The 23,471-nt window shown below is 36.8% G+C and overlaps 1 protein-coding gene across 13 annotated transcripts in view; it reads left to right on the top strand.

Annotated features, from left to right (window-relative positions):
* Positions 1-1,106: 1,106 nt before the first annotated feature.
* Positions 1,107-23,471, top strand: part of camk2b1 (calcium/calmodulin-dependent protein kinase (CaM kinase) II beta 1) — an 82,028-nt gene continuing 59,663 nt past the window's right edge. For all 13 annotated transcript variants that reach the window (XM_030144315.1, XM_030144312.1, XM_030144321.1 and 10 more), the window contains exons 1-5: positions 1,107-1,361; positions 11,690-11,784; positions 20,515-20,574; positions 22,704-22,758; positions 23,139-23,204. In XM_030144315.1, coding sequence (XP_030000175.1) covers positions 1,300-1,361; positions 11,690-11,784; positions 20,515-20,574; positions 22,704-22,758; positions 23,139-23,204 — 338 coding nt within the window. In that variant the 5' untranslated portion in view covers positions 1,107-1,299. The remainder of the gene's footprint in view (positions 1,362-11,689; positions 11,785-20,514; positions 20,575-22,703; positions 22,759-23,138; positions 23,205-23,471) is intronic.

Raw genomic sequence — 23,471 nt, 5'->3', positions numbered from 1 at the left:
ACTTAACATACTGTATATCAGTGGACTTTATTCTAAACAGGACACAAGTTCATTTTTTACTTTTGTATTTGTATTATATAATACAGACAAGAGGGAAAAAGGCATATACAAACATTGAAAAAGTCACTTTCTGTTAATGTATTTTACATTGCATTAAATTTCAAATGAAATTCCAAAAAATAAGTCAGAGGTCCATTTTTTGGTGTTTTTGGTACTCACTATAGGGGACTGTTCTACTCCAGAAACATACATATACAGTTTAAGATATATATATATATATATATATATATATATATATATATATATATATATATATATATATATATATATATATATATATATATATATGTGTGTGTGTGTGTGTGTGTATGTATGTATATATATATATATATATATATATATATATATATATATATATATGTGTGTGTGTGTGTGTGTGTGTGTGTGTGTGTGTGTGTGTGTGTGTGTGTGTGTTGAGGAGCTGCTGTGTCAAAATGAGTTGTCCTCCTCCAGAAATTAGTTAGGACATGTTTATTTTATGATTTCTATCATTCCTCTTTAACTGTGGCTCAACATTTAAATAACTTTTATCAGATTTGATGGTTTAGTCACACAGTTTCCCCTACCCCAAAAGTGTTACGTTTTTCTTTCACAAATGTGGGAATGAAGGCCCGAAATTGCATTAAAATGTACAAAACTGGCCAGGAGCCTGGGTGTTTGCAGCCCTAAACCTCTGATCCTAGGTCCACCCCTGTAGAAAACCATCCTAAAACTAGGTTTGACTTCTATTATAAATAAAGGGCCTGACTGGAAATAAAAAAAAAAAAAAAAAAAAAAAAAAAAAAAGGAAGGGAAAATAGCATACAAGGCCTAATGCTAGCTAAACAGAACCAGTCATAATAACAGGCTAACAAGCTCTTACTTTTCCGTAGCTGAATTTGTTAAACTGGCTAATGTTGCAGAGCATCTGAAGTGTTTTAAAGCCAGCCAAAAGCACAGGTACTTTTATTGTGGAAGTGTCAGCCGGATGTGGCTCTGCGTACGTGTGTGCACTTGTTTGTGTGTCGGTGCAGCGCGGTAGCTGTCAGATAGTACAGACACAGACACACAACACCCACTCCGGGTACTTCGCCTTTCTATATCAAACCCTCCTTTCTCGGCGCCTCCTTAAAGGCTTCTAACCGCTCCAACGGCCGTGCAGCTGCTGGGCGGACCTGTCATTTCAAGGCAAATTTAACAGAAAATAAAAGTACATTTTCGGAGCTCAATAAAAGAGAAGAAGCGAGTGATAGTGGAGACATGGCCACGACAACCTGTACGCGATTCACGGACGAGTATCAGCTATACGAGGAACTGGGGAAGTGAGTAGCACTGCTGGGTTCTGCGTATGTGGGTCTGGGGGGTCTGTTGTGGTGGTTGTGAACAGTGGTTTGGGGAACCAGCAGGAGGACTGGTTTTCAGGCAGTGCAGGGCTGAGCTGACAGACTGTGCAGGCCAGTGTGGGTCTGTGTGGGGCTTTTTCGGGATGACAGCTCTTAAAATAACGGTTCGCTTCTGTGCCTCCCTCCGTCTACAAGTCACCGTCCTCCTCTAACACATGCACACTCTTCCAACACCTTCTCCATGTGAAAGAATGACTGTTTGTGCTCATCTAAGCTGCTTTTACACCACTTTAAAACACTCAGCTGATGTCCAAAATGTCTTTGCTATTCACCCATTTTGAAACCAAAGTGAGAACTCAGCAGTGGTTTACATGAAGTGTTTTCTTGCACATCAAACAGTAGGGGCTAAGATGTTGAAAATGAGCAAGTGAATCTATAGCAAATGAAGTCACACATGGCAGTTTGTGTGTGGTATGAGACATGTGCACTTAATGAATGAATTCAAACATCTCTAAATGCATTCTGCTGGTTTTAAAATAACCTTTGCACCATGCACATGCCTATTTATTTTATTTTTTGCTAGTTTCTGGAACATCACTGTAGGTATGTGTATCATTTGACACACTTCACAGCTTTCTTGGACAGTATGTTTACATAAGCTGTTTCCATAAACTTTTTTTTTTTTTTTTACATAACAGGTAACACTCACATAAAACTTAAAGTACTTTAGTTTGTTACTTATTCAGACCTATAGACTACTTCAAGATAGATAGATAGATAGATAGAGTCGTGGAAAAATTTTTTAGACCACCCCTTGTTTTCTTCAATTTCTTGTTCATTTTAATGCCTGGTACAACTAAAGGTACGTTTGTGTGGACAAATATAATGATAACAACAAAAATAAGTCATAAGAGTTAAATTTCAGAGCTGATATCTAGTCATTTTCCATGTTTTCTTGATAATAACCAAAATCACTTCAGTTCTTACATCAATATCTGTGGCATTGTTCTGCCAAAAACAGTGCTTTCAGGCATTCCATGTCTTCTTTTCTGTCTATGTCAGTCACATGATACACACAGGAGTTAGTACTTGATCGCAAAACTATTGTTTTTGATGACTTTTGATGGTCTAATAATTTTTTCTGCAACTATAGATAGATAGATAGATAGATAGATAAATAAATAGATATGTTTATTTGTCCTTCACAAGAAAATGTTCACAATTCGTACAGCCACGACAATACAGCACATCACTCACAAACATATAACATAACACAAACCCAAAAACATCAACTCCACAGCCATATACCCACCACCACCCATATCCAACTAAGACATTACAGTCTCTTTAATGATTTGGAGCACATTTACAGTTCTGTTTTGTCAAGAATACTAAAGAATACTGTGTAAATGTTTCTATAAAACTGCATCACAAACTGCAGTGTCCACACACTGTAGGGCCTATTGTATTATTAATAAGGTCATCAAACTCACTGTTGATTCCTGACATGGTGTTCACATCCTTCTACACAGTAGGCAGCACAAAAGGGATTTCTTAAAAGAGACACGGTGATACAGCGAGGACAACAGTTGAGACATTGTGCCTCATTAGCGTCTATTGCCTATACTGCCCTGCTGGTGTCATGCATCTCACTGGTGTTTGGTTATCTTGCATATCATTTACTGATATCTTTATTGGTGCATGCCATGCAGCCACCGCTGAGTTCTGCTCGCTGTGAAAAAAAAGCCCACAAAAATATTAAAGATATAAATTCAAGTTTGTCTGTAGTTTTTGGAATACTTTAAGGGTGTACTGGTTTGTAGCCTGGATCAAGTCCATGATGTAAATGTAAAGTTTTATCCTCATTAACTCTCACCCCCAACAAACCAAAAGGAATAGTGAGGCATACATTAGTCTGTACTTAAATGTTTCTGAATATAATTGCATTGGACTACATGTTTTCATTCATGTATAATCACACTAAAATAGGAACAGTATTATCTTGAATAAACCAGTATCGTCACTAAAACAGTAGTTCCCAACCGTGTTTTGGTTCATGACCCCATTTTAACATCATACATTTCTGGCAACCCCAGACATTCAAAACGGAGACATTTTTTTGCTGAAATTAATTTGTTTTTGATTATGTAATAGTTTACTATGTTATGTTGCAAATAAACGTTAATTTTAGACAACATTTAGGCTATATAATGTATATTATTATGGATGAAGGCGGAAAAAATTATTAGACCATCAAAAGACATCAAAAACAATGGTTATGCAATGAAGTACTAACTCCTGTGTGTATCATGTGACTAAAACAGACAGAAAAGAAAACATGGAATGCCTAAAAGCACTGTTTTTGGCAATACAGTGCCATAGCTCTTGATTTAAGAACTTAAGTGGTTTGGGTTATTATCAAGAAAACCATGGAAAATGGCTAGATATCAGCTCTGAAACTGAACTCTTATGAGCTATTTTTGTAGTTATCATTATATTTGTTCAAACAAACGTACCTTTAGTTGTACCAGGCATTAAAATGAACAAGAAATTGAAGAAAACAAGGGTAGTCTAATCATTTTTCAGCAACTATGTAAACTCAAGTTTTACCAACAGGTGAGTAGACAAGTGACTGGTCAGGAACAACCATCACTCCATATCTGGGGTCAATCATTATATTTGTTCAAACAAATGTACCTTTAGTTGTACCAGGCATTAAAATGAACAATAAATTGAAGAAAACAAGGGGTGGTCTAATAATTTTTTCCGCGACTATATATTTTCTTTAGTAAGTTTTTATTTTGTTTTTATCAGTTACTAGAAATTTCAGGTGACCCCATTTGAATTCCAGGCGACCCCACGTGGGGTCCCGACCCCAATGTTGAAAAACACTGCACTAAAATATTAGCTCTAATGAGGGCTATTTGTGTTTTTGTGGCCTCTTTATGGGAGGGATGGCTGGTTCATTCGATATCGTCACCATTGAATATCACTAAACATCACACTTGGAGCATTTACAATCAGATATGTCTGCATCTTGGTTAAAGCCAAGAATATGAACAACTCATTGATGCAGCAGCTTGTATTGCATTATTTTAGAGAAACTGTGCATTAAATACAGTCTTGAAAAAGTTGACATCCAGGAATTCTTTCCTGAAGGTGATTGTGTCTCTTTCAGTAGATTTTTTTCTGATGTGTCATTTGTGATTGACAGATGTTATGACCAGTTGTCAGTAAGACACTATCAGATCTGCAGGAGGAAATTAATTGAAATGTGGATGTTGTACTCTCACGTCTCTATAGCACAGACCCCAAAATGTATAACTTAAACAACAAGGCAGCTGCAATTTTCCCAAGCAGCAGGAAGTGGTGCTATGTTGTCCTTCTTTCTGTACACTCTGTGGCAACTAAATGAGAGGTTTATATGGCTGTTTTGATAGCGTTGTTTTTATCATGAAAGTGGGTCAACATTTGAATTTATCAAAACCGATGGAAATCCAGGCTGACTCCAGCTGCTGCCTTTAAGTGAAGGAGCTAAATTTATAGAGTCACTTTCCAGGCCTACAGGAAGTGAGTGTTTTGATACTCAAAGCATGTTTCTGTGGTAACTAAATATCTGTACAGAAGGTAGAGCTTTGGTCAACCATAAATAGTTGTGTGTCAGTTTGCATCAGCAGACACAGGGATCAGACAATCATTGCCTTCACATCTTTCTCATTTCCTCCCATAAGTAATAAATATTATTATCTGGGAAGGTTTGGTCTGTCTTTAATATATACCAATCCTATTGAGACTTAACACAGTAAGTCTAGACCTTGATTAAAAAACACAGCACTGTTGAAGCATCAGTCTGAGAGAGATTAATCTGTACACGTAGCTGGGACTATCACGAATATGACATTTTAGATTAATTATGACAAATTATAATTAATGATGTAGTGGATTTTTCTGTTCATTTTATACCAAAAGTGTTGTATGCACCTAATATTTTATTTTATGTATTTAACCTTTATTTAACCAGGAAGAAAGATCCCATTGAGATTAAGAACCTCTTTTCCAAGGGAGTCCTGGCCAAGAGGCAGCATGAAATACAACACACAGTTACAACGTACAATAATTTACAGGACAAGTCAAACTATGAAAAACAAGTGCAAGTCATTGAGTTAGTCTCGAGCACTTTGAGTTTGGATTTAAAAGCATTCAAGGAGATCAATTCAGTCAATAATCAATCAATACTTCAATATCAATTCAGTCAATACTAATAATAGTTAAATAATACACAAACATCTTATGAACAAGTAGAACTATTCTTTGACAGCGAACAGTCAAACATACAGTATAAAAAAAAGTCACATTGCTGTTTGCATTGTAAGTTTTGTAAAGTGACAGGTAACACAACAGGTCATCCTCCATTCAGGAAACATTGAGCTATAGTAGGTGAAGGGTCCATAACAAGAAGATGGTATTTAAAGACTTAAAGCTATGTGGAATAGTGATGAAATGTGTCATTTCTGTCATTTCCAACCAGCTGCTAACAATTATGTAAAATGACTGGAACAAATTGATGGACAGATCTACAACTGCAGTGTGACATGTGTCAAAGACAAAGCTTATTATTTATCAGTTACATAACACTTCAAGGGAATAAAGGGTGCAGGTGTGAATAACTTGGCTTTCATAGAATAACACTGATCCCACCTCTGGGCAGAGCTAAATTAGTGTATTCTCACTTTGTTTTAGGTCTGGCAATATTTGAAGGAAAAGTTACAGTTGTAGTTATAAATCTTCCAAATATGATATTACTATCTCGTACAGTACTGTTAAACATTTATTTCTTTTTTATTTTGATTAAAACCTGTCTTTATTCATCACACTTCACATCCTCAACTACTGTCAAACATACTGACATTTAAAGCAAAACAGACATCTGCAATTCCTTTTAAATGTCATACTGTCAAAAGGTTGAATTATTACAAATAAGAGCAAATGACAGTGCAGGTTTGGGCAGCACGGAACAGATTCAACCTTGACATGGACACAGAGAAAGGATAGTTTCATTTTCTATGTGCTGGGCCTGTGTCTGAAGTCTTCTGTCTCGTGTTCTCTTGTGGAAATAATCTATGTTTATCATGTTTATCTGAATGAACTCATTTCTTTTCTGATCAAATGAGGATCACCAGTCCTCAACACAGTGGAGGATATTAATAAATAAATAAATAAATAAATAAATATACACACAGGGTGGGGAAGCAAAATTTACAATATTTTGAGGCAGGGATTGAAAGACAGTGTATGACCAATTAGTTTATTGAAAGTCATGAGAATTTATTTACCACAAGAAAATTGACATAATAGAAAATGTTTTTATTCTATGTGTCCTCCTTCTTTCTCAATAACTGCCTTCACACGCTTCCTGAAACTTGCGCAGGTGTTCCTCAAATATTCGGGTGACAACTTCTCCCATTCTTCTTTAACAGTATCTTCCAGACTTTCTCGTAATAGTTTTGCTCATAGTCATTCTCTTCTTTACATTATAAACAGTCTTTATGGACACTCCAACTATTTTTGAAATCTCCTTTGGTGTGACGAGTGCATTCAGCAAATCACACACTCTTTGACGTTTGCTTTCCTGATTACTCATATGGGCAAAAGTTTCTGAAAAGGTATGGATAATAGTGTTAGGTATGATTATGACATCAATATATGTTTGGTTTCAAAACAACTGATGTACTGCCTGCTGAGAAAAAACAACTAAATGTTCATTGTAAATTTTGCTTCCCCACCCTGTATATATAGTCAGAACAAACAGCACCAATATGTGTAAATGTCTCCAATCAGTGACTGGAGAAATACTGTATATTAACGATGTATGTGTCATAACAAGGAAAAAAGTTAGGCAAAGGTAAGCAAAAAAGGAAACATTCCATTGATTGAATTAATTTAAGTACTCATGCCATCATGTTTACAATAAATTTGAGTTATTCAGCAAACTGCAATTTGGGGAAGATTGCCATTTGTAAGAACACTTCCTTTTATCTCAGTTATCATAACACTGTTAGAATGCCTCTGGAAACTTCATTTGTCCATTTATCACAGTGGAAATTTTTAACAGCACATAGAGCTTATGAAAAAGTCTTCATCTTCCTCTCTTTTCCATGTTATCACCCCATTTGTCTCACTTTGACTGGAGGCTTTGAAGTATAATTGTACAAATTCTACTGTACTTGACTTGTGTGCATGACAGGGACCTACGACTAACACTACTCCTGAAACTCAGCGATATCTGGTTACAAAACCATTGACTGCAAGTGGCACCATTTTCTGCAGAAATATTTTTGGGTGGGATTTTCTCTGTGGGTTCACTCTGTGTATGTCAAACCAGACTTAGAAAAACAATGATTCATTGCTTGTTACCTTATTTAACTGATGCCTTCTGTATGTGTGAAAGAATATTTAGTCCCAGCGATAGATACTTACCTCACAGAGTGCGAACTTTCCAGGCACAGCTGAGGAATCTGGTGTTAGTATGTGTTTGTGTCTGCATGAATACATATCCTCATGCTTTTCTTCTACTACTGGCAGATGATCTGAAATCCTTAGGCCTATATCGTGATCAATATCAGTATCTGATAGATATCCTCAGTATCATTTCTGTGATTGTATATTGGTCCATTGTCATTTTATGCTGTTTGCAAAACTTGCATAACATCAATAACCATACATGACTACCATGTCAAACAGTCCTGTAGAGCTCAATAGACTAATGTATGACTCTTATCTTCCCAAACTTAACATACATGTAAACAATGAAACTTGAGCTGCCACATGGCTAGCAGCAGTTTGATGATGGAAGACCTGCTTATAAAACCAAAACAGTTGTCGCGGACCGAGTTATTTGAGAAGTCGACAAGGTATGTGCCACGAAAGCAATTTCAGGAGACCAGCGACTGGAGTTGTCACTTTTTATTTAGCAAGGCATGCTACTGAATATTAATACATAAACATGGATTGTAAACCTCATGACGTGCCATGCTGTAAATATTTTTCCAGTTTCTGACAGTGCACCTCTATGTTGATTGTGTATGATTAACCCTTCAAGTCCTAAACAATCACCAGCAAACCAAAAAAAGTCTACTGAAAATGTTTAATAACTTTTGATCCACTAATCCTATCAGTACATGTAAATAATTCAGGTAAAATGCAGTTTCTTTTCTTGTCACTGTCATCAGATATGACCCATTGGGATGTTCAGAGGCGCCGTAGTGAACAGTAAGACCCCTGTAGTTTGACAAATTCTCATTTAATCCTCATTTGCTCGTTTATATTTTGCTGAAAAACACACTTTTTTCTTTAGTTCTCTTTGTTTTGATATAATAACATTTGGATTTACTATGAGCTTTTACGAACATCTACATGATCAATAAATGAAATATAGGAAAATACCTGATTTTCACTGAACAATGCCAAGTACAGATGACTATTATAATAGATGGCGATAAATCACGGGTTAAATGTAGAGAAATTCATGTGGAAGTTGCCATGAAAATAGTTCTGTCTCTTTAAGGACTAAATGTCAAATTTTGACACCTGTATCCTGGGGATGTAAAGTGAAGTTATATGAATACATGAATTTTTGCTAAATACAACACTTTATTTGAAATATATGACACAAACGGGTTTTGAACATTATTTTAATACCCAAAACAATAATCTACAGTGAAAATGGTGCGTTCTTGTATGCAGTATCATGTTCTTCTTGTGCAAATGTAGAAATCCATTGGCTGTTTCTCGTCTGTTTGTACTTAACATTAGATTTTAGGAATAAGAAGAGGAATCACAAATCATTTTAAAACACTGAGATTTGCCCAGATTCCCTACACCTACTTCATACAGCAATTTACTAGTAACCTCCTTATTTTTAGCTCATATTTCACCAAAGTGTACCTGAAAACCACTTGATCGGCACATTGGGCCCTTGTCACCACTAACCAGACAAACTAAAAACCCTGATTGTTTGAAACTGTTTTTTTTTTTTAGCTCCGTCATTTTACAACATGCTGAAACAACTGACATACGTTGTGAATTGTGCATGAGTTTGTCTTCTTCCTCCCTCTCCTCATGTAATTCTCTGGTCAGCGGATGCCTTGACTTTCACCTTTCACCTTGGCTTTATTGGTTGTATGTAATTTCTCAGTGTGGAAGTGGAACACTGGCACCAGTGGGCCTGTCACTGTCAAACTCTGGCAGAGGGACCGGCTGTGAAAACGCCTCTATATACAGAATCGAATATTTGCTGTTGGGGTTCACTTTGCAAAAGGAGAGGTACTAATATTTATATACTGTGGCTCTTCATATTTGATTAAATAATATGTCCTTGGTGTAGATTTTATTTAAATATTGAGGCAAAAATTGTCTCTGGGAATAAATGCTGTCCAGAGAGTCTTGGGGGTGTGATATGGCTAAAACATTGGCAGTTTGGACCTGATAGTTTTTTAGTATTGTGAACAATTTGTGATTTTAATCAATTTCATTTGGTTTACATGAGCGGACAGCAGAATGTGGTTCCAAAAATAATTAATAGTTTTATTATATGCCACACACTGTATGTGCAATATCAATAAACAACAAAAATAACGAAAGCACAGCACTTCTGAGGGTGTCATTGTGCATTATCTGTTAAAAAATAACAATGATACTGAAGAAAATAAAATTCTACACATCTGCAGTGACTGGAGAAACATGTTCACAGGTAATATAACAAACAGGTTTTCATTTTATATTTTTGTTGAAGAAAGGGAGGTCCGCAACGGAGACACTCATCTCAATTTTGTTTTTGTTTTTTTCCAGATTGTTTAAGGCTCAAATTGGTTTAAAGCTGACCAGAATATGACGATAGATTCCTCCGTTCTGTAGCTCTCTCCCCTCAGTCCAAATCAAAAGGCAAATATAGATGATATGATGCCAGAGTAGAAAAGAGAAGCCACTTTTCCAACCATAGAGTCATGTATGTCAGCATCTCATCTAGGGGTGGGAATTGATTGGGTCCTTATCAATTCTCCTATCGATTCCTGAGTGTTTTTTTTCAGTGGTGAAAAAAAGTAGTTAGGTTATAGTTGAGCTTGTTTGACCATTAACACTGGCACTCGTACGCAGGTGGTCGACCACATGACATTGCTGGAATTTAATTCCACGCCGGGTCGATAAATGCTTGAGCATGTTGCTGGTATTTACACTCTTACATGAAATTACAGCGTTATTACACATGGCATTATTCTCGTCTCTTCTGGTGGAATGTAGCCAAGCTTTGGAATGCTTTTTCTCATTCCTCGTGGTCGAAGCAGGTCAGGGGACGTAATTACTTAATGTACCTTGACGCGACGTAGGGAAAACCAGAAAACGTTGGGCTGGGAAATGAGATAACAATTAAGAAGAATTGATTAGGGTCAAAACACAGTATTTGAAATCTCTCTGACGGGACATTTTGGAGACAATTTGACAGATTAGTGTTGCTAAATGACCCACATTTTTATTTTTAAATTAATTTTTGCTTTAGTTGGACCATAAGGGATTATCCAAAACAAGAAGCTACTTTATATTGAAATAAATGTTGGAATGGCAATCAATTAAAGTTCGCTCTCTGATGGGACATTGCTGTGTTTTGACCCATAACAGTGGAGGTGTAGAATTTCGATGGAATTGATCAATCGAACTGGTTCAAAGTTGGAACTGGTTTTTGATTCCCACCCCTAATCTCATTGCAATTACAGCTGTCAGTCATGTATTTTTACCCAGTGACGCCAAACAAACCTATCAAGTTCTACAGCGTTAACTGAATTAATTTCATATATTGCCTATCTATGTTTTAATTAATATAAAAATATGGATGTAGAGCCCTCATTTACAATTGCAATTACAGCAGCAAGACACAGTACTGATAAAAATAATATTAAAAATGTAATTCACTGATGCTGCATTTGCCTTTTAGAGCCCATTCTAGCTCCTTATCGTATGCTACATGTCTGTTATTAAGATATGCTGACTTTGTGTGGGGGAACCTCGTGGGAGCTTATTAAACAGACAAATTCTTGCAGTGTAGTCCTTTAATGCAGCTAGACACACCTAATGTAAGCAAGTCAGATGAAATCTTTTTGCATTAGAAGTGCCACCTGTGCAGAAGATGCTCTGAGCAGAACTATAGCTGTGGTTAATAAGCTAGTTGAGGAGCCTCCAGCACTTTTTTATTCATCAAAAAGTTCCTGATGAAGCTTTTGTCCATTAATAACAATGTGTTTTTCTTTGTTTTACAGGGGAGCTTTTTCAGTGGTCCGCAGATGTGTTAAGCTGTGTACGGGACAGGAGTATGCTGCCAAAATAATCAACACCAAAAAGTTATCTGCGAGAGGTAAGCCTATGTTTATGTTGTGTTTCTAATTCTGTGAGATAACAAACATAGTAAAGATGAGAACAAGCGCACCTACGGGTTCACCCTTGTGATTATTATAACAAGGTGGGGATTATAAGAAGAAGGTTCCTGTCATGTTACAGACTAAAAGTAGAATATGAAACCTTTAAAGAAAGATTCATTTGTACATAGTGTCGGTTACAGTGGTCACCCCTCCACCTACAGTGTAGAGTCTTATATAAGTGATATCTAACAGCAATTACCCTCTCAGATGGTGATGCGTAGGAGGGACTTTTATCACACTGGGGTTTGACGATGAGAAAAGAAGGACAATGGAGCATTCACAGAAATGTGTCACAGCAAAGCACTGTATTTATACACCAAAGCACCATTCACTCTGATTTAAGACATTAACATTACATCTGATAAACAGTAAAAAAGCAAAACCAAGTGTATAAATACTGATCGTGTTCCACAGGTAGGGAGCAGAGAAATGAAAAGCTACTTCTCTACGCTTGGTTTTCATCCTGGGGGGAGCTGAGTGAGCCGGTCCCAGATGACCCGAGGTGGTCAGGGTCCTTTAGGCCCGAGACCATTTAGTGCTTTATAGACAAGTAATAGGATTTTAAAATCTATCCTTTGACACACAGGAGGCCTGTGCGGTGATTTAAGGAGCGGTGTAATGTGCTCCGCTTTCCTGGTGTTAGCGAGGGCAGTGGCAGCAGCATTCTGGACGAGCTGCAGCTGTCCCACCGAGCAGTCTGAGAAGACACTGTTACAATGCTCTAGCCGGCTCAAAATAAACACATGAATGGGTTTTCTTCTATGTTGTTCAGGCAGAAATTGTTTACTTCTGACTGTGTATGTAGTTATTATCAGACTGACTGTGGCTGTTGGAGGAGTGCACTGTAGCGAAGCTCTATGAATACCAGTCTGACCTTTTACGCAACCCTTTTTCTGAGTTAGACTAATGATGATGGATGGATGGTTTTAGTGGCATTAATCGTGTCATTCCAGGGGGTGTGTATCCTTCACTGTGGTGTGATTGTTGTTAGCTTACATTATGAACACACTGCTTGGTTTTGCATTCACAAAAACTTAATCAACCCAGCTGTAATGAGTATGTTTCCCCCCCTAGAAGTTAATTTATTAAATCTTGCTATCAATTTACAAGAAGTCCATTTTATCATGAAGTAATGAATTATTTGCTCTAAATATTTTGTATAAGTACTAAAGGTTTTGTGTTTGAGCTCTTTCCACTGTCTTCACACATTTTTTGGAAATGTGTAATGTAAAGCAACGCTCTGCTGAAGTGTCCAGTTAGTGTTTGTCACCATTAGATCATTTTCTTTACTAAATTTGGACAAAAGCTTTTGTCGTCGCTTAGTGTCACATGCTGTGTGTCCACTAACGGTTTAAGCCAAAGCCAAGGCTAAATGCCATGGCCATGAAGAGCCCTTCAGCACCACCATGGTTGCTGTGGCTCTTCACACCACCACTTGCTCAGCGTAAATCTCCTGCTGCCCCTGCAGCCTTGTAACTGGAGACCCTTCGCCGAGGCCAGGTGGCACCACACTGACACTTGACTATTACCCTGACTTCACACACACACACACACACACACACACACACACACACACACACACACACACCCATGCTTATGTTAGGAAAAGTTGAGTGTGGTACAACAGGCATTTTAACAGGCATTAGCAGAGGGCATCAACCTAGAATGTCTGGACATATCTGTTTGTCTCTCACAAGTGTCGGTCTCGGTTACGGCTGCATAATGTTCAGTTGACCTTTTTGAAGCAGGTAATGGTTTCTGCTAAGTGATCAGTGTTCCATAAGGATATACTCTTCAGATAAATTATATGTTGAATAGTTTGCTGCTGTGATGTAGCACATGAACATTTTTACAGATCAGCCAGCTGATTAGTTCTACAAAAGTTTTTTTTTTGTTATTTTTAACTAGAAATATTCCTGTTAAAATAATTTGTTCACCTCTTCTCCAGAATATAGACTGTTAGAAGCAGAATAATGTTTATAAATACACTTCATAATGTTGTTCTGCTCTTTTGGCATTGTTTTTCAGTATTTCATTTCAAGCTAAAATAAACAGAATTAACAGATTCCCACTTCTCTTTCACACATTTTTATGTGGCTAAAATTAATTTTCCTGTGAGTTCTTGTTTTTCAGTCATGAAGATGATTGTAAACATGAGATGTAACAGAAAGAATGAACTGTTTTAAGAATAAGTATTTGTTTTGGATCATTTTATTTAACAATGACCAGAAATGAAGCATTAAGTCACTAGTTTTTTACATAAAATTACAGCAGCAATGAATAGATTAACTAATTAATTCTTGACTCTTGAATTAAAATCATCAACAATTTTGATAATCAGTGATCAGTTTGGCCATGACTTTAAACATGACATTTGAGAACTGTTTTCTGACATTACATACACCAAACAATCAACAAATTTTTTTTTTATTTATTTTTTTTTAAATTGCAAACAAATTGACAATGACAAGATGAGTGAGCACTCCTCTTCTAAAGCTCATTCCCTCATTTAATATTTGGTCCAGAATCTCACATTTGCGTTAGAAATGGTGATTTTTTTTTTTTTTTAAAGGCCATAGTATATTATTCTCATTGTTTCCATAATACCAAACCTTTTCAGCCCATGTTTCCTATGGAATCCATGAAGGTTGTTTTTTCTTTTTTATTTGTTACCATTTAAAGAAAAAAAAAAAACCAAGATAACATCAGCTGCATGCTTTTTTTGTGATGCTGTTTCTCATAATCTTGGAGAGTATTAAGTCTCTTGTCCTATTTTAACTATGCATCAGTGCAGCGGGCAGCGTTTAATGAGATTAAACCTATCCTAGATTATCCTGCTGTTATTAGCAGGAAGCTAAAAGTTAATACCAACAGTTGGCTTAATGAGACCCAGTGCAACACGTGCAGACACCACGCAATAAATAATTCATCTCCAGGTTTTGCTATCATTCTGCCTTTCTATTTCACTTCAGATGCTTTATCAGGGTGTCACAGCTTTCCACCGTATTTCTGAGTCACAGCAGAAATAATCTCTTTGCTCGGTCACAGGACAGGAGGACTGATCTGACCTGACTGGGTGGTGCACAAGACTTGTGCTGCACTCTTACTACTCCTTACTAATGGATGAGCCATGTTCAAAGAAACAGCAGAGCAATGTTAAAGCCTGCAGAGCTGCCGCATACTACTTCTACTCTACGCTCTATTTATAGCCCCATGACCTATCTGACATACACTGCTACTGTGGGCTTTAATAGCACTACTTTAGCAGTGGGTTAGGTTGTTTGGTGGTTACTTTATTTGTCATGTGGCCGGTATAAGGTCTCTAAGCTTGTAGTCAAGGTTGAGACAACTTAACAGGAGCGTTTTGCTGTAGACTGGCAGATGGAGATGGTAGCTGAGGGGAGGGAGGGTCATGCAAGAGAAGGAACCCCAGGCACTTGGCAGCTAAGGGCCATGCGCCTGTACGCCTACATGCCTTTAGCACGGGACTCTCATCTGACTCTCTCTTTCAGTGTCTTTCTCTCCGCCTGACACACTCACACAGATATTCAGGCAGCCAGAGCAGAGGAGCTCAGACTGCGATGCACCCAGTCAACTGCTTACTACACTCTAATAAACTTACAACTTCACAACTTGTTTTTATTATAGTCAAAAGATTTGCATTAGACTATTTATTTCTTTATTTGAGGATCCCCATTAGTTTCTACCAAAGTAGAGACTATTCTTCCTGGGGTCCATTCCCAACATTAAGGTATTACAATTTATACATTCACAAAGCACATAGACTAAGACAACAACAACTACAAAAATATAGTTACATTAATTTAGCATTGTTTCATTATTGATTAGATTTCTTAAGATTTGTTTTAAAAACAACTTGATTACTTATTAACATCATTTCTGGAGGTAACATATTCCAATATGAGATGGCTCGGTATATAAATGTGTTTTTGATGCATTAGACTCTTCTGCTAAAACCATGATTTACCAACTCAAAAGAAAGGCAGCAATTAATGACTTAAAAAAAAAAAAAAATCAATTAATCAGTCATAACCATGTATACATAAGTAAGTAGCTCTTTTACATGCAACACACAGTACGTACTTTCTGCTGCTCAGTAAGGCCAGGCAAAGCAGTAGCAGTTGATAGGTACACATTGCAGATCCTCCACTTTTATTGTTATTTTTAGTGATAAAATCCCTAAATATATGCACGAATCATGACTGAATTATTTGCTTAGAGAATTTTGCAAGTATTAAAAGAGCTTACAGTTTTAGTCTAGTGAAATAACTACAAGCAACTTGAACACTAGAAGCACCAATGGGTCATCTTTAGCCAAAGCTGTTTTTATTTTATGCATTCTTCTGTTTTAATAAAATATTGAAGCTCCCCAGTTTTTGACTTTTGCTAAAACTGTGCTGTGTTCTACTCCATATTGTCGAACAAAGTCAAGATAAATCTATATTAAAAATATGGATATGTATAACTTGAACCACCATCAGGTCAATTTTTTCAGTTTTTTGGCAGTCTCTGATTTTAATTGTATTTATACTGATGGTCATACAAAGCTATCAGTGTTCCTAAAGATGCTTTACTTCTAAAATGTGGTCATTAAAACATGGGTGATGATTAAACGATTCCCTTAGTGAAGAGAATGACTCAGTACAATGACAGAAGATATTTTTGTGGTCTAGAAATGCGGTATGGTTAAATTTGACCCCTCTGATGTGTTTTTTTCCCCCTGTATTTTTCTTTAGCAAATGAACCAAGAAATAACATTACCCCAATCCTGGCAGAAAAATCCAAATCCAAAACTACACATAAAGAAAATACATACCTAAAATTAATTGCCATAAATTTGAGGATTTTCTAGGTAAACAGAAATAATAAAATAAATAAATAAATGAAACTAAATAAATGAAATAAAATAAAATGACAATACAATTATAAAATTATAAAATCAGACCATAGTAGTGTACAATTGTAGCACAGAATAGGAAATCAAGTCATACAGAGCTGTGGTTTTCCAAGAAAGGCATATATGGACCCCATAAACCGGTAAATTTCTTGTCATTCTTTTTAACAATGTCCGTCAGCCTTCCCAAGGCAAGACTAGCAGCCAGTCCTTTTATCCACAAACCAACAGAAGGTATGTCCATACTTTTCCATAAAAGTCTAATTATCCATCTGGCTGTAGAAGTCGAAAGTCAATGAATAGTGACTGCTGCAAGTTTACAGAACAACTTGTGATGGGTTTAGGTATTTTGCAACTCCTTACAGTTCTGGCATTAAACTTTGATATAAGGTATATGAGACTATGGACATGTAGCGAAATTAAATTCTTGATATCTCAGATGCAGTTCATAGGTCAGCTCAGTATATAACATATAGGATAGAGGATGTGAGGTGTCTTATCTAGTAATGTTACATTTCATGTACGTCAGTGGTTCCCAACCTTTTTAGGCACATGACCCCATTTTAACATCACAAATTAATGGCGACCCCAGACATTCAAAACAGAGACATGTTTTTTGCTAAAATTTATTTGTTTTTGATCATGTAATAGTTTGCTATACTGTATTGAAAATAAATGTTAATTTTAGATGACATTTAGGTTATATAATGTATATTATTATTATGGATGGAGGCAGAAAAGCCAGGTGTAGATTACTGCACAAAGTGAGAATTTGATTTTCCTTGGTCAGGATATGTACAGTCAGTCCAGCTTGCATTTACAAGGCTGCAAATTAATACTGAACAAACAAGAACTCAAACTATGAATTATGAAAGAGCTGCAGCATTTGAAACTGACCACAATGAACATTTGAAAGATAAACAGTACCACAGTGCTTCAGTTTCAGCTTCAGAGCTTGTCATATCTTTTATGTATTGGGATTGTCTCTCTCAGCTCACCATATATTTTTATTAGTAAGTAGGGTTTTTTTTAATCAATTACTAGAAATTTCAGGCGACCCCATTTGAATTCCAGGCAACCCCACGTGGGGTCCTGACACCAAGGTTGAATAGCACTGGTGTACATACTGCTTTAAATAAATATTTCAGAAAAATTACAGTTGTATCTACTACCTGGACAAATAGGAAGATGGGATTCAGTGAGCTCAATGATTGTACCTACAGTCCATATTTAATCATAGTCCTCAGTATGTGACATTCTCTAACCTCCCACCCTTCCTCTTGCACCAGTCCAACACATGTCCACAGCCTATTGCAGAGCTTGTTTATTGGCAGCGGTCTCTTGACATAGACTGCCAGAGGTTGCTATACGATCTTGTATTTATTCTAGTTTCACTTAAGTGTACAAGCACGTACGAGTGCCTGGTAGTGATTCACCTGCAATGCAGTGGTGGTGATCTGACCTGGTTTTGTGTCAGTGTCAAATAACCAGGACAAATGCTTGAAGTATTCTTTTTCTAATCAAATTACTATGACAGCAAATGTAACTTAAAGCAGGCTTGCAAATATTACTTATCCAGCCATGATTTTTTTTTTTAAACCGCAGGATGGTTAGTAGTTATTTCCTAGCTTGTTAGAGTCATTACTTGAATTTACATGTTGGGAAAAAGGGTTATAATGTATCTGGAGGTGGTTTTCTTTTTACATCTTCTTTTCTCCTGGCGAGTTGAGTTCTCACATGATGATTAACCTAAATTTATTCCTCTGTTCCTCCTCTCCTCTCCGCTCCTCTCCTCAAATACATAGTTTCCTTAAATGAATGCTGTCCTTGGGTTTTCTCACTCACTGAACACTGTGTGCTTTTGCTCTTCTCTGCCACCTTTCTCTTTCTCCTACTTGTCCTCTTTTCTGTGCTTCCTGTGTCAGCCCCCGTAGGACCAGTCCTCATCATCTTCTTCCATTTCACCACTCTCCTCTTCCATTTTTTATTTACTCATGTAGTAAATATAACGTGTACACACAGATTTGTTTTGATTGTTTTATGGCATTGTGCCTCATGGTATTGAGAAGTTCTGTTTTTATACCATTTGTGGAGAGTCTTTATGGGCAATCCTGTATTTCTCATATATACAAGTGCTTGATAAGGACAACCAAACAAAACCTTGTCCCAGCAGATCATCTGTCATTTACAGTGATGACTGAAGGTTTAGCTCTCATTGATCCAAAAAGCCGTATAAAGCAGGGATAAAGGTCCTGAATAGTGACCTTCCTTTTTATTAAGAGGGATATAGGTCTTGTCTTAAGTCAACCAGCTGTGAATCCTAAGACTGGTCATCTACAACCCATATTTTTTTCCAGTCTTAAGACTCCAAACCCAATGCAGGGCAAGAAAAAAGCACAATTACTGTCAGAATTTACCTTTATTTCACATGCATAACAATAACACAATACCATCTCCATTTGTAAAAGATAATAGTTTAACCTTATTGAAACTATGATATTTTTTCCCATTATATTTAACAAAAATGTTCAAACTTTTTACTGCAGAAATAATAATCATGCAGCCTTTCAAAGATGTCTAGTTAAAGGCTCTGTCCGGCCATCTGGTAGACTAAGCTAAGATAAACCAAACCACTTATTCAGAAGCATTTCTGTACTTGTAGAGTGATGTCAGCAGATACCTCTGAAAGATGGAATGATGCCTGTTCTTATAATATGTTATCCGCTATTTTAACATGTGATGCAGTATCCAAAACCAAGGTGACCAATAAGAAGGGATGACATTTACAAAAGGAGAAAGGATGTAAAAGGGGAAAAGCAAAGTAAATTGCAGTAGTTGGTGGAGACATCTGCGATCAACAGTCTCTTTATTTTTCAGCAGAAAAAGCATCCGTGCTTTGTGTGTATTAATCGCCCCTACATTTTTTTCCCTCCCTTCCTCCTCTCCTCCCCTCTCCTCAACACTCCTCCACTTCTTTCTCCGCCTCGTTCCTCTCATCTTCTAAGACTATAATCACTGGGCTTACACTTCACTGTCACTCTTCAATGTCAGTGTGAATGCGTGCACTTCTATTTGTGTGCTTGCCTGTACTGCATGTGTGTGTAGTATGCGTGCTTTTGTGTGTTTGTGAGTCCTACATGGATGTGTCTTTTTTGCTGTGCTCTGCATGCACATACATGGTGGCCCACCCCCCTAGTATGTATGTGTGTACAGTATGTGGGCTAAGATTGCTGCTTGCCTGATAGCCATGAAATCCAGGTTGACTAGCATCATTAAGCTGTTATATAAACCGCAATGCACACACTCACATAAATGCATAATCTATGTAGTCCTCTTATCAGACAATCATATGTTGATGCTCTATCCTGACTCACTGGAAACTGTATTATATGTATATCTGTGTAATCTTCATAATTGAATATTCCCTGTCGGAGTGAAATGGCAGGTTTTCATGGGTTGAATTGAATATTATCTGCCTGTTGTATCACATATTCAATTGCTCATGACATCATGTGAACATCCAATTGAAAGATCTTCACTCTAATTCAGTTCTTTGTTCATCTATCTATACATCACTGATGATTATTTTTTTCACCTGTCCAAAAAAACTGCACAGCTCATTTTTCAATTTCACCTTTCGAAGATCGACTGCTACTGCTCTACAACTGCAAGCTATAACAAGGCAGTGTGTTTGCAATCGTATGTCAAGATTAATTTGTTGTTCTCTCTCTCTTGCTCTCTTCGTGTCTAGATCACCAGAAGCTGGAGCGAGAGGCGAGGATTTGTCGCCTGTTGAAACACCCGAACATTGGTAAGGGCTGGTCTTTCTAGGTTTGCCCCCTGTCAACAAAAACCGTCCCACAATATACAGTCGTGGAAAAAAATTATTAGACCATCCCTTGTTTTCTTCAATTTCTGGTACATTTGTTTGGACAAATATAATGATAACAACAAAAATAGCTTATAAGAGTTTAATTTAAGAGCTGATATCTAACCATTTTCCATGTTTTCTTGACAATAACCAAAATCACTTCAGTTTTTACATCAATAGCTCTGGCAATGTACTGCCAAAAACAGTGCTTTTAGGCATTTCATGTTTTCTTTTCTGTCTGTTTTAGTCACATGGTACACATCGCATTGCATAACCATTGTTTTTGATTACTTTTGATGGTCTAATAATTTTTTCTGACTGTATGTGTCTACGTGGAGTCTGATATTCCGCTAATTATCAGAATAATGGCTCGAAAAACTGGATTAGTTGGAAGAGTCTGGCTTGTGGAGGGATCGTGTAAATCCTTAATAATCCATTCACTTGGAAAATAATACAGATACAGATAAATTTAATTTATTCCCAGGGGGTTATATCAACCCTGTTTTATCTGATCTTGCATCTCCAGTGGAATAAATATATTTTTCTTTACATTTCCTATAAGAATAACTTTAGGGGATGTGATGAGGGACAAACATGAAGGTAACAAAAAGAAAAAAAAATGGTTTATTGCAGGCTTTAACTTTTTTCTTGGAAATCTGAAGACGTAAGTGATTAATTTGTTTATGTTTGAGAGGCTCAAAACATAGTTGTGTTTGAAAAGGAGAATGACGCCAAAATCCATAAGCCATTAGTGAGAGTTTAGACCTGTCACAGTAGATGGAACCATGTGCACTTAAGTTACATTAAGATTTCAATGCTTTGTGACATGTAAACACACATCTTATTTCATTTCTTTATTGCAGAGATTTTTTGGCATAATGATTAGTTGACTATTAATCTGTTTACACCCTACTGCAATTTTTTTTTTAATGGTTGAGAAATAAAATGTGCTTAATCTGACATTAATAGATTTGATGAATGGCAAAACAAATAACAAAAGTGCATTTTCATGAATGTTTTCAAGATACCCAATAAAGTGTTATGACATATAGGTTTTTGTATATGTATATAATTAATAACAATAGTAATAATAATAGGTTTGTAAATAATATACTAGAAGGAATCTATAAAGTAAATGTATTCTAATATGCAGACAGTGTTTTAAAGTAGAACTTGTAGCTTAAAGAGAAACAGCCCTTTTGAAATAAAACCTATTCTCTCATTAGTCCATACAATTTCACATTTTGATCCAATACTGTATCCTAAAGCTAAAGCCAACAAACACTTCGGACTTAATTTTTCTTTGTTAGAGAATTTGGTAAAAAAAAATTTCGTAAAGTTTCACTCATTAAATGCTTCTGAATATTTTTTTTTTTTTGTGTAAAAATGGCCACAATTGCTCCAGTTCTATCTTCTTAAATTAGAGTATTTTCAAGTTTCCTTTCTTTGATGACAGTAAAATGAATGTCTATGGGGTGTGAACCAAACAAGGTAGTTGAGGATATTGCCTTTGACTTTGGGCAAATCGTCATCTCATTCACATTTTCACCATTTCCTAACATATGATAGACCCAACATCTAATCCATTAACCAAAAATATGGATCAACAGATTAGCTAATCAGCCACGGAAATAATGATTACCTGCAGCTGTTACCTACACTATTTGGCATTGTGTAAAGTAGTAATACCTCAACTCCTCTAATTATTGCATCTTAGAAACAAACATACTTGTACTCCTAATTGTAAAGTATGATCATTTTCTTAAATGACTAACATATTATCGATAAAGGCTATATCACTCGTGTGTTAATATGGATTTCAGATTATTTTATGCGTCGTTTTGTTCCCGTACCTTTAATAATGTGGATTCTATTTTTGGACTCCCTGTTCACTCACTCACACACACGTTCTCTCTATGTCTTTATCCATCCTTTTCCTTTTTTTTAATCACCCAGTTGAAATGCAGCACATGCTATATTACGTGTCAAAGGCAGTGTGTATATTTATGTGATGATCAATCCTGAAAAGCACACATTTATGTCTTGCTATCTTTTTCTTTCTCTTCCAGTCCGTCTTCATGACAGTATATCAGAGGAGGGCTTCCACTACCTCCTGTTTGACTTGTAAGTCATTCTCCTCTGCTCTCCAGCTGTTTTTTTTTCCCTTCCTCCTCCACCTTAATTCCCTACCCTTTTTTACATATACAGTTGCATAACTCTCTCCTATATTTGAACCCCTCCCCTCCCCATCACAACACTACCACCACCACCCCTACCACCGCCACCCACGCCTTCCACATTCATCTCTTGGCAAATTCCCTCTAGTTTCCATGGTAACGGTACAGTAAGGGGGAGGAAGGGAGAATGGGGGAAGTTGGTGGTGGTGGTGGTGGTAGGGTGCCACAGGAAATAAGAGATAAGGATGGAGTCTTTAAAGCCTTTTTGTCTCCCCTCTTTACTGTCAAAGCATCTAAGTTGTAACATATGTCTGTGTGCACACGCAGGGTGACCGGAGGTGAACTTTTTGAGGACATCGTAGCCAGAGAGTATTACAGCGAGGCGGACGCCAGGTACGAGCACATCCTTCAGACATGTACATCCTCCTTGTCCTTAAGTGGTCTGTGTCCTCTGTTGTTTCTTTGTTTTTTGTGACTTTCCTCTATGCTCCATCCCTTTCACTCCTACTCTTGATTAGCTGTGTCTTCTTTCCTCTTCTCTACTGCTTAAGTCCCACTTCTATGTGTTTTCTCATTCATGCTTTTTGTTTTGTCTTCTTGTTTTTTTCTCATTTACTTCCCTACACCTCTTTTCTTTTTCCTTTTTTTTTAATCAACCTC

The sequence above is a fragment of the Sphaeramia orbicularis genome, chromosome 9 (genome assembly GCF_902148855.1).
Source record: "Sphaeramia orbicularis chromosome 9, fSphaOr1.1, whole genome shotgun sequence".
NCBI lineage: Eukaryota > Metazoa > Chordata > Actinopteri > Kurtiformes > Apogonidae > Sphaeramia > Sphaeramia orbicularis.
This window is presented reverse-complemented; position numbering and strand designations above follow the sequence as displayed.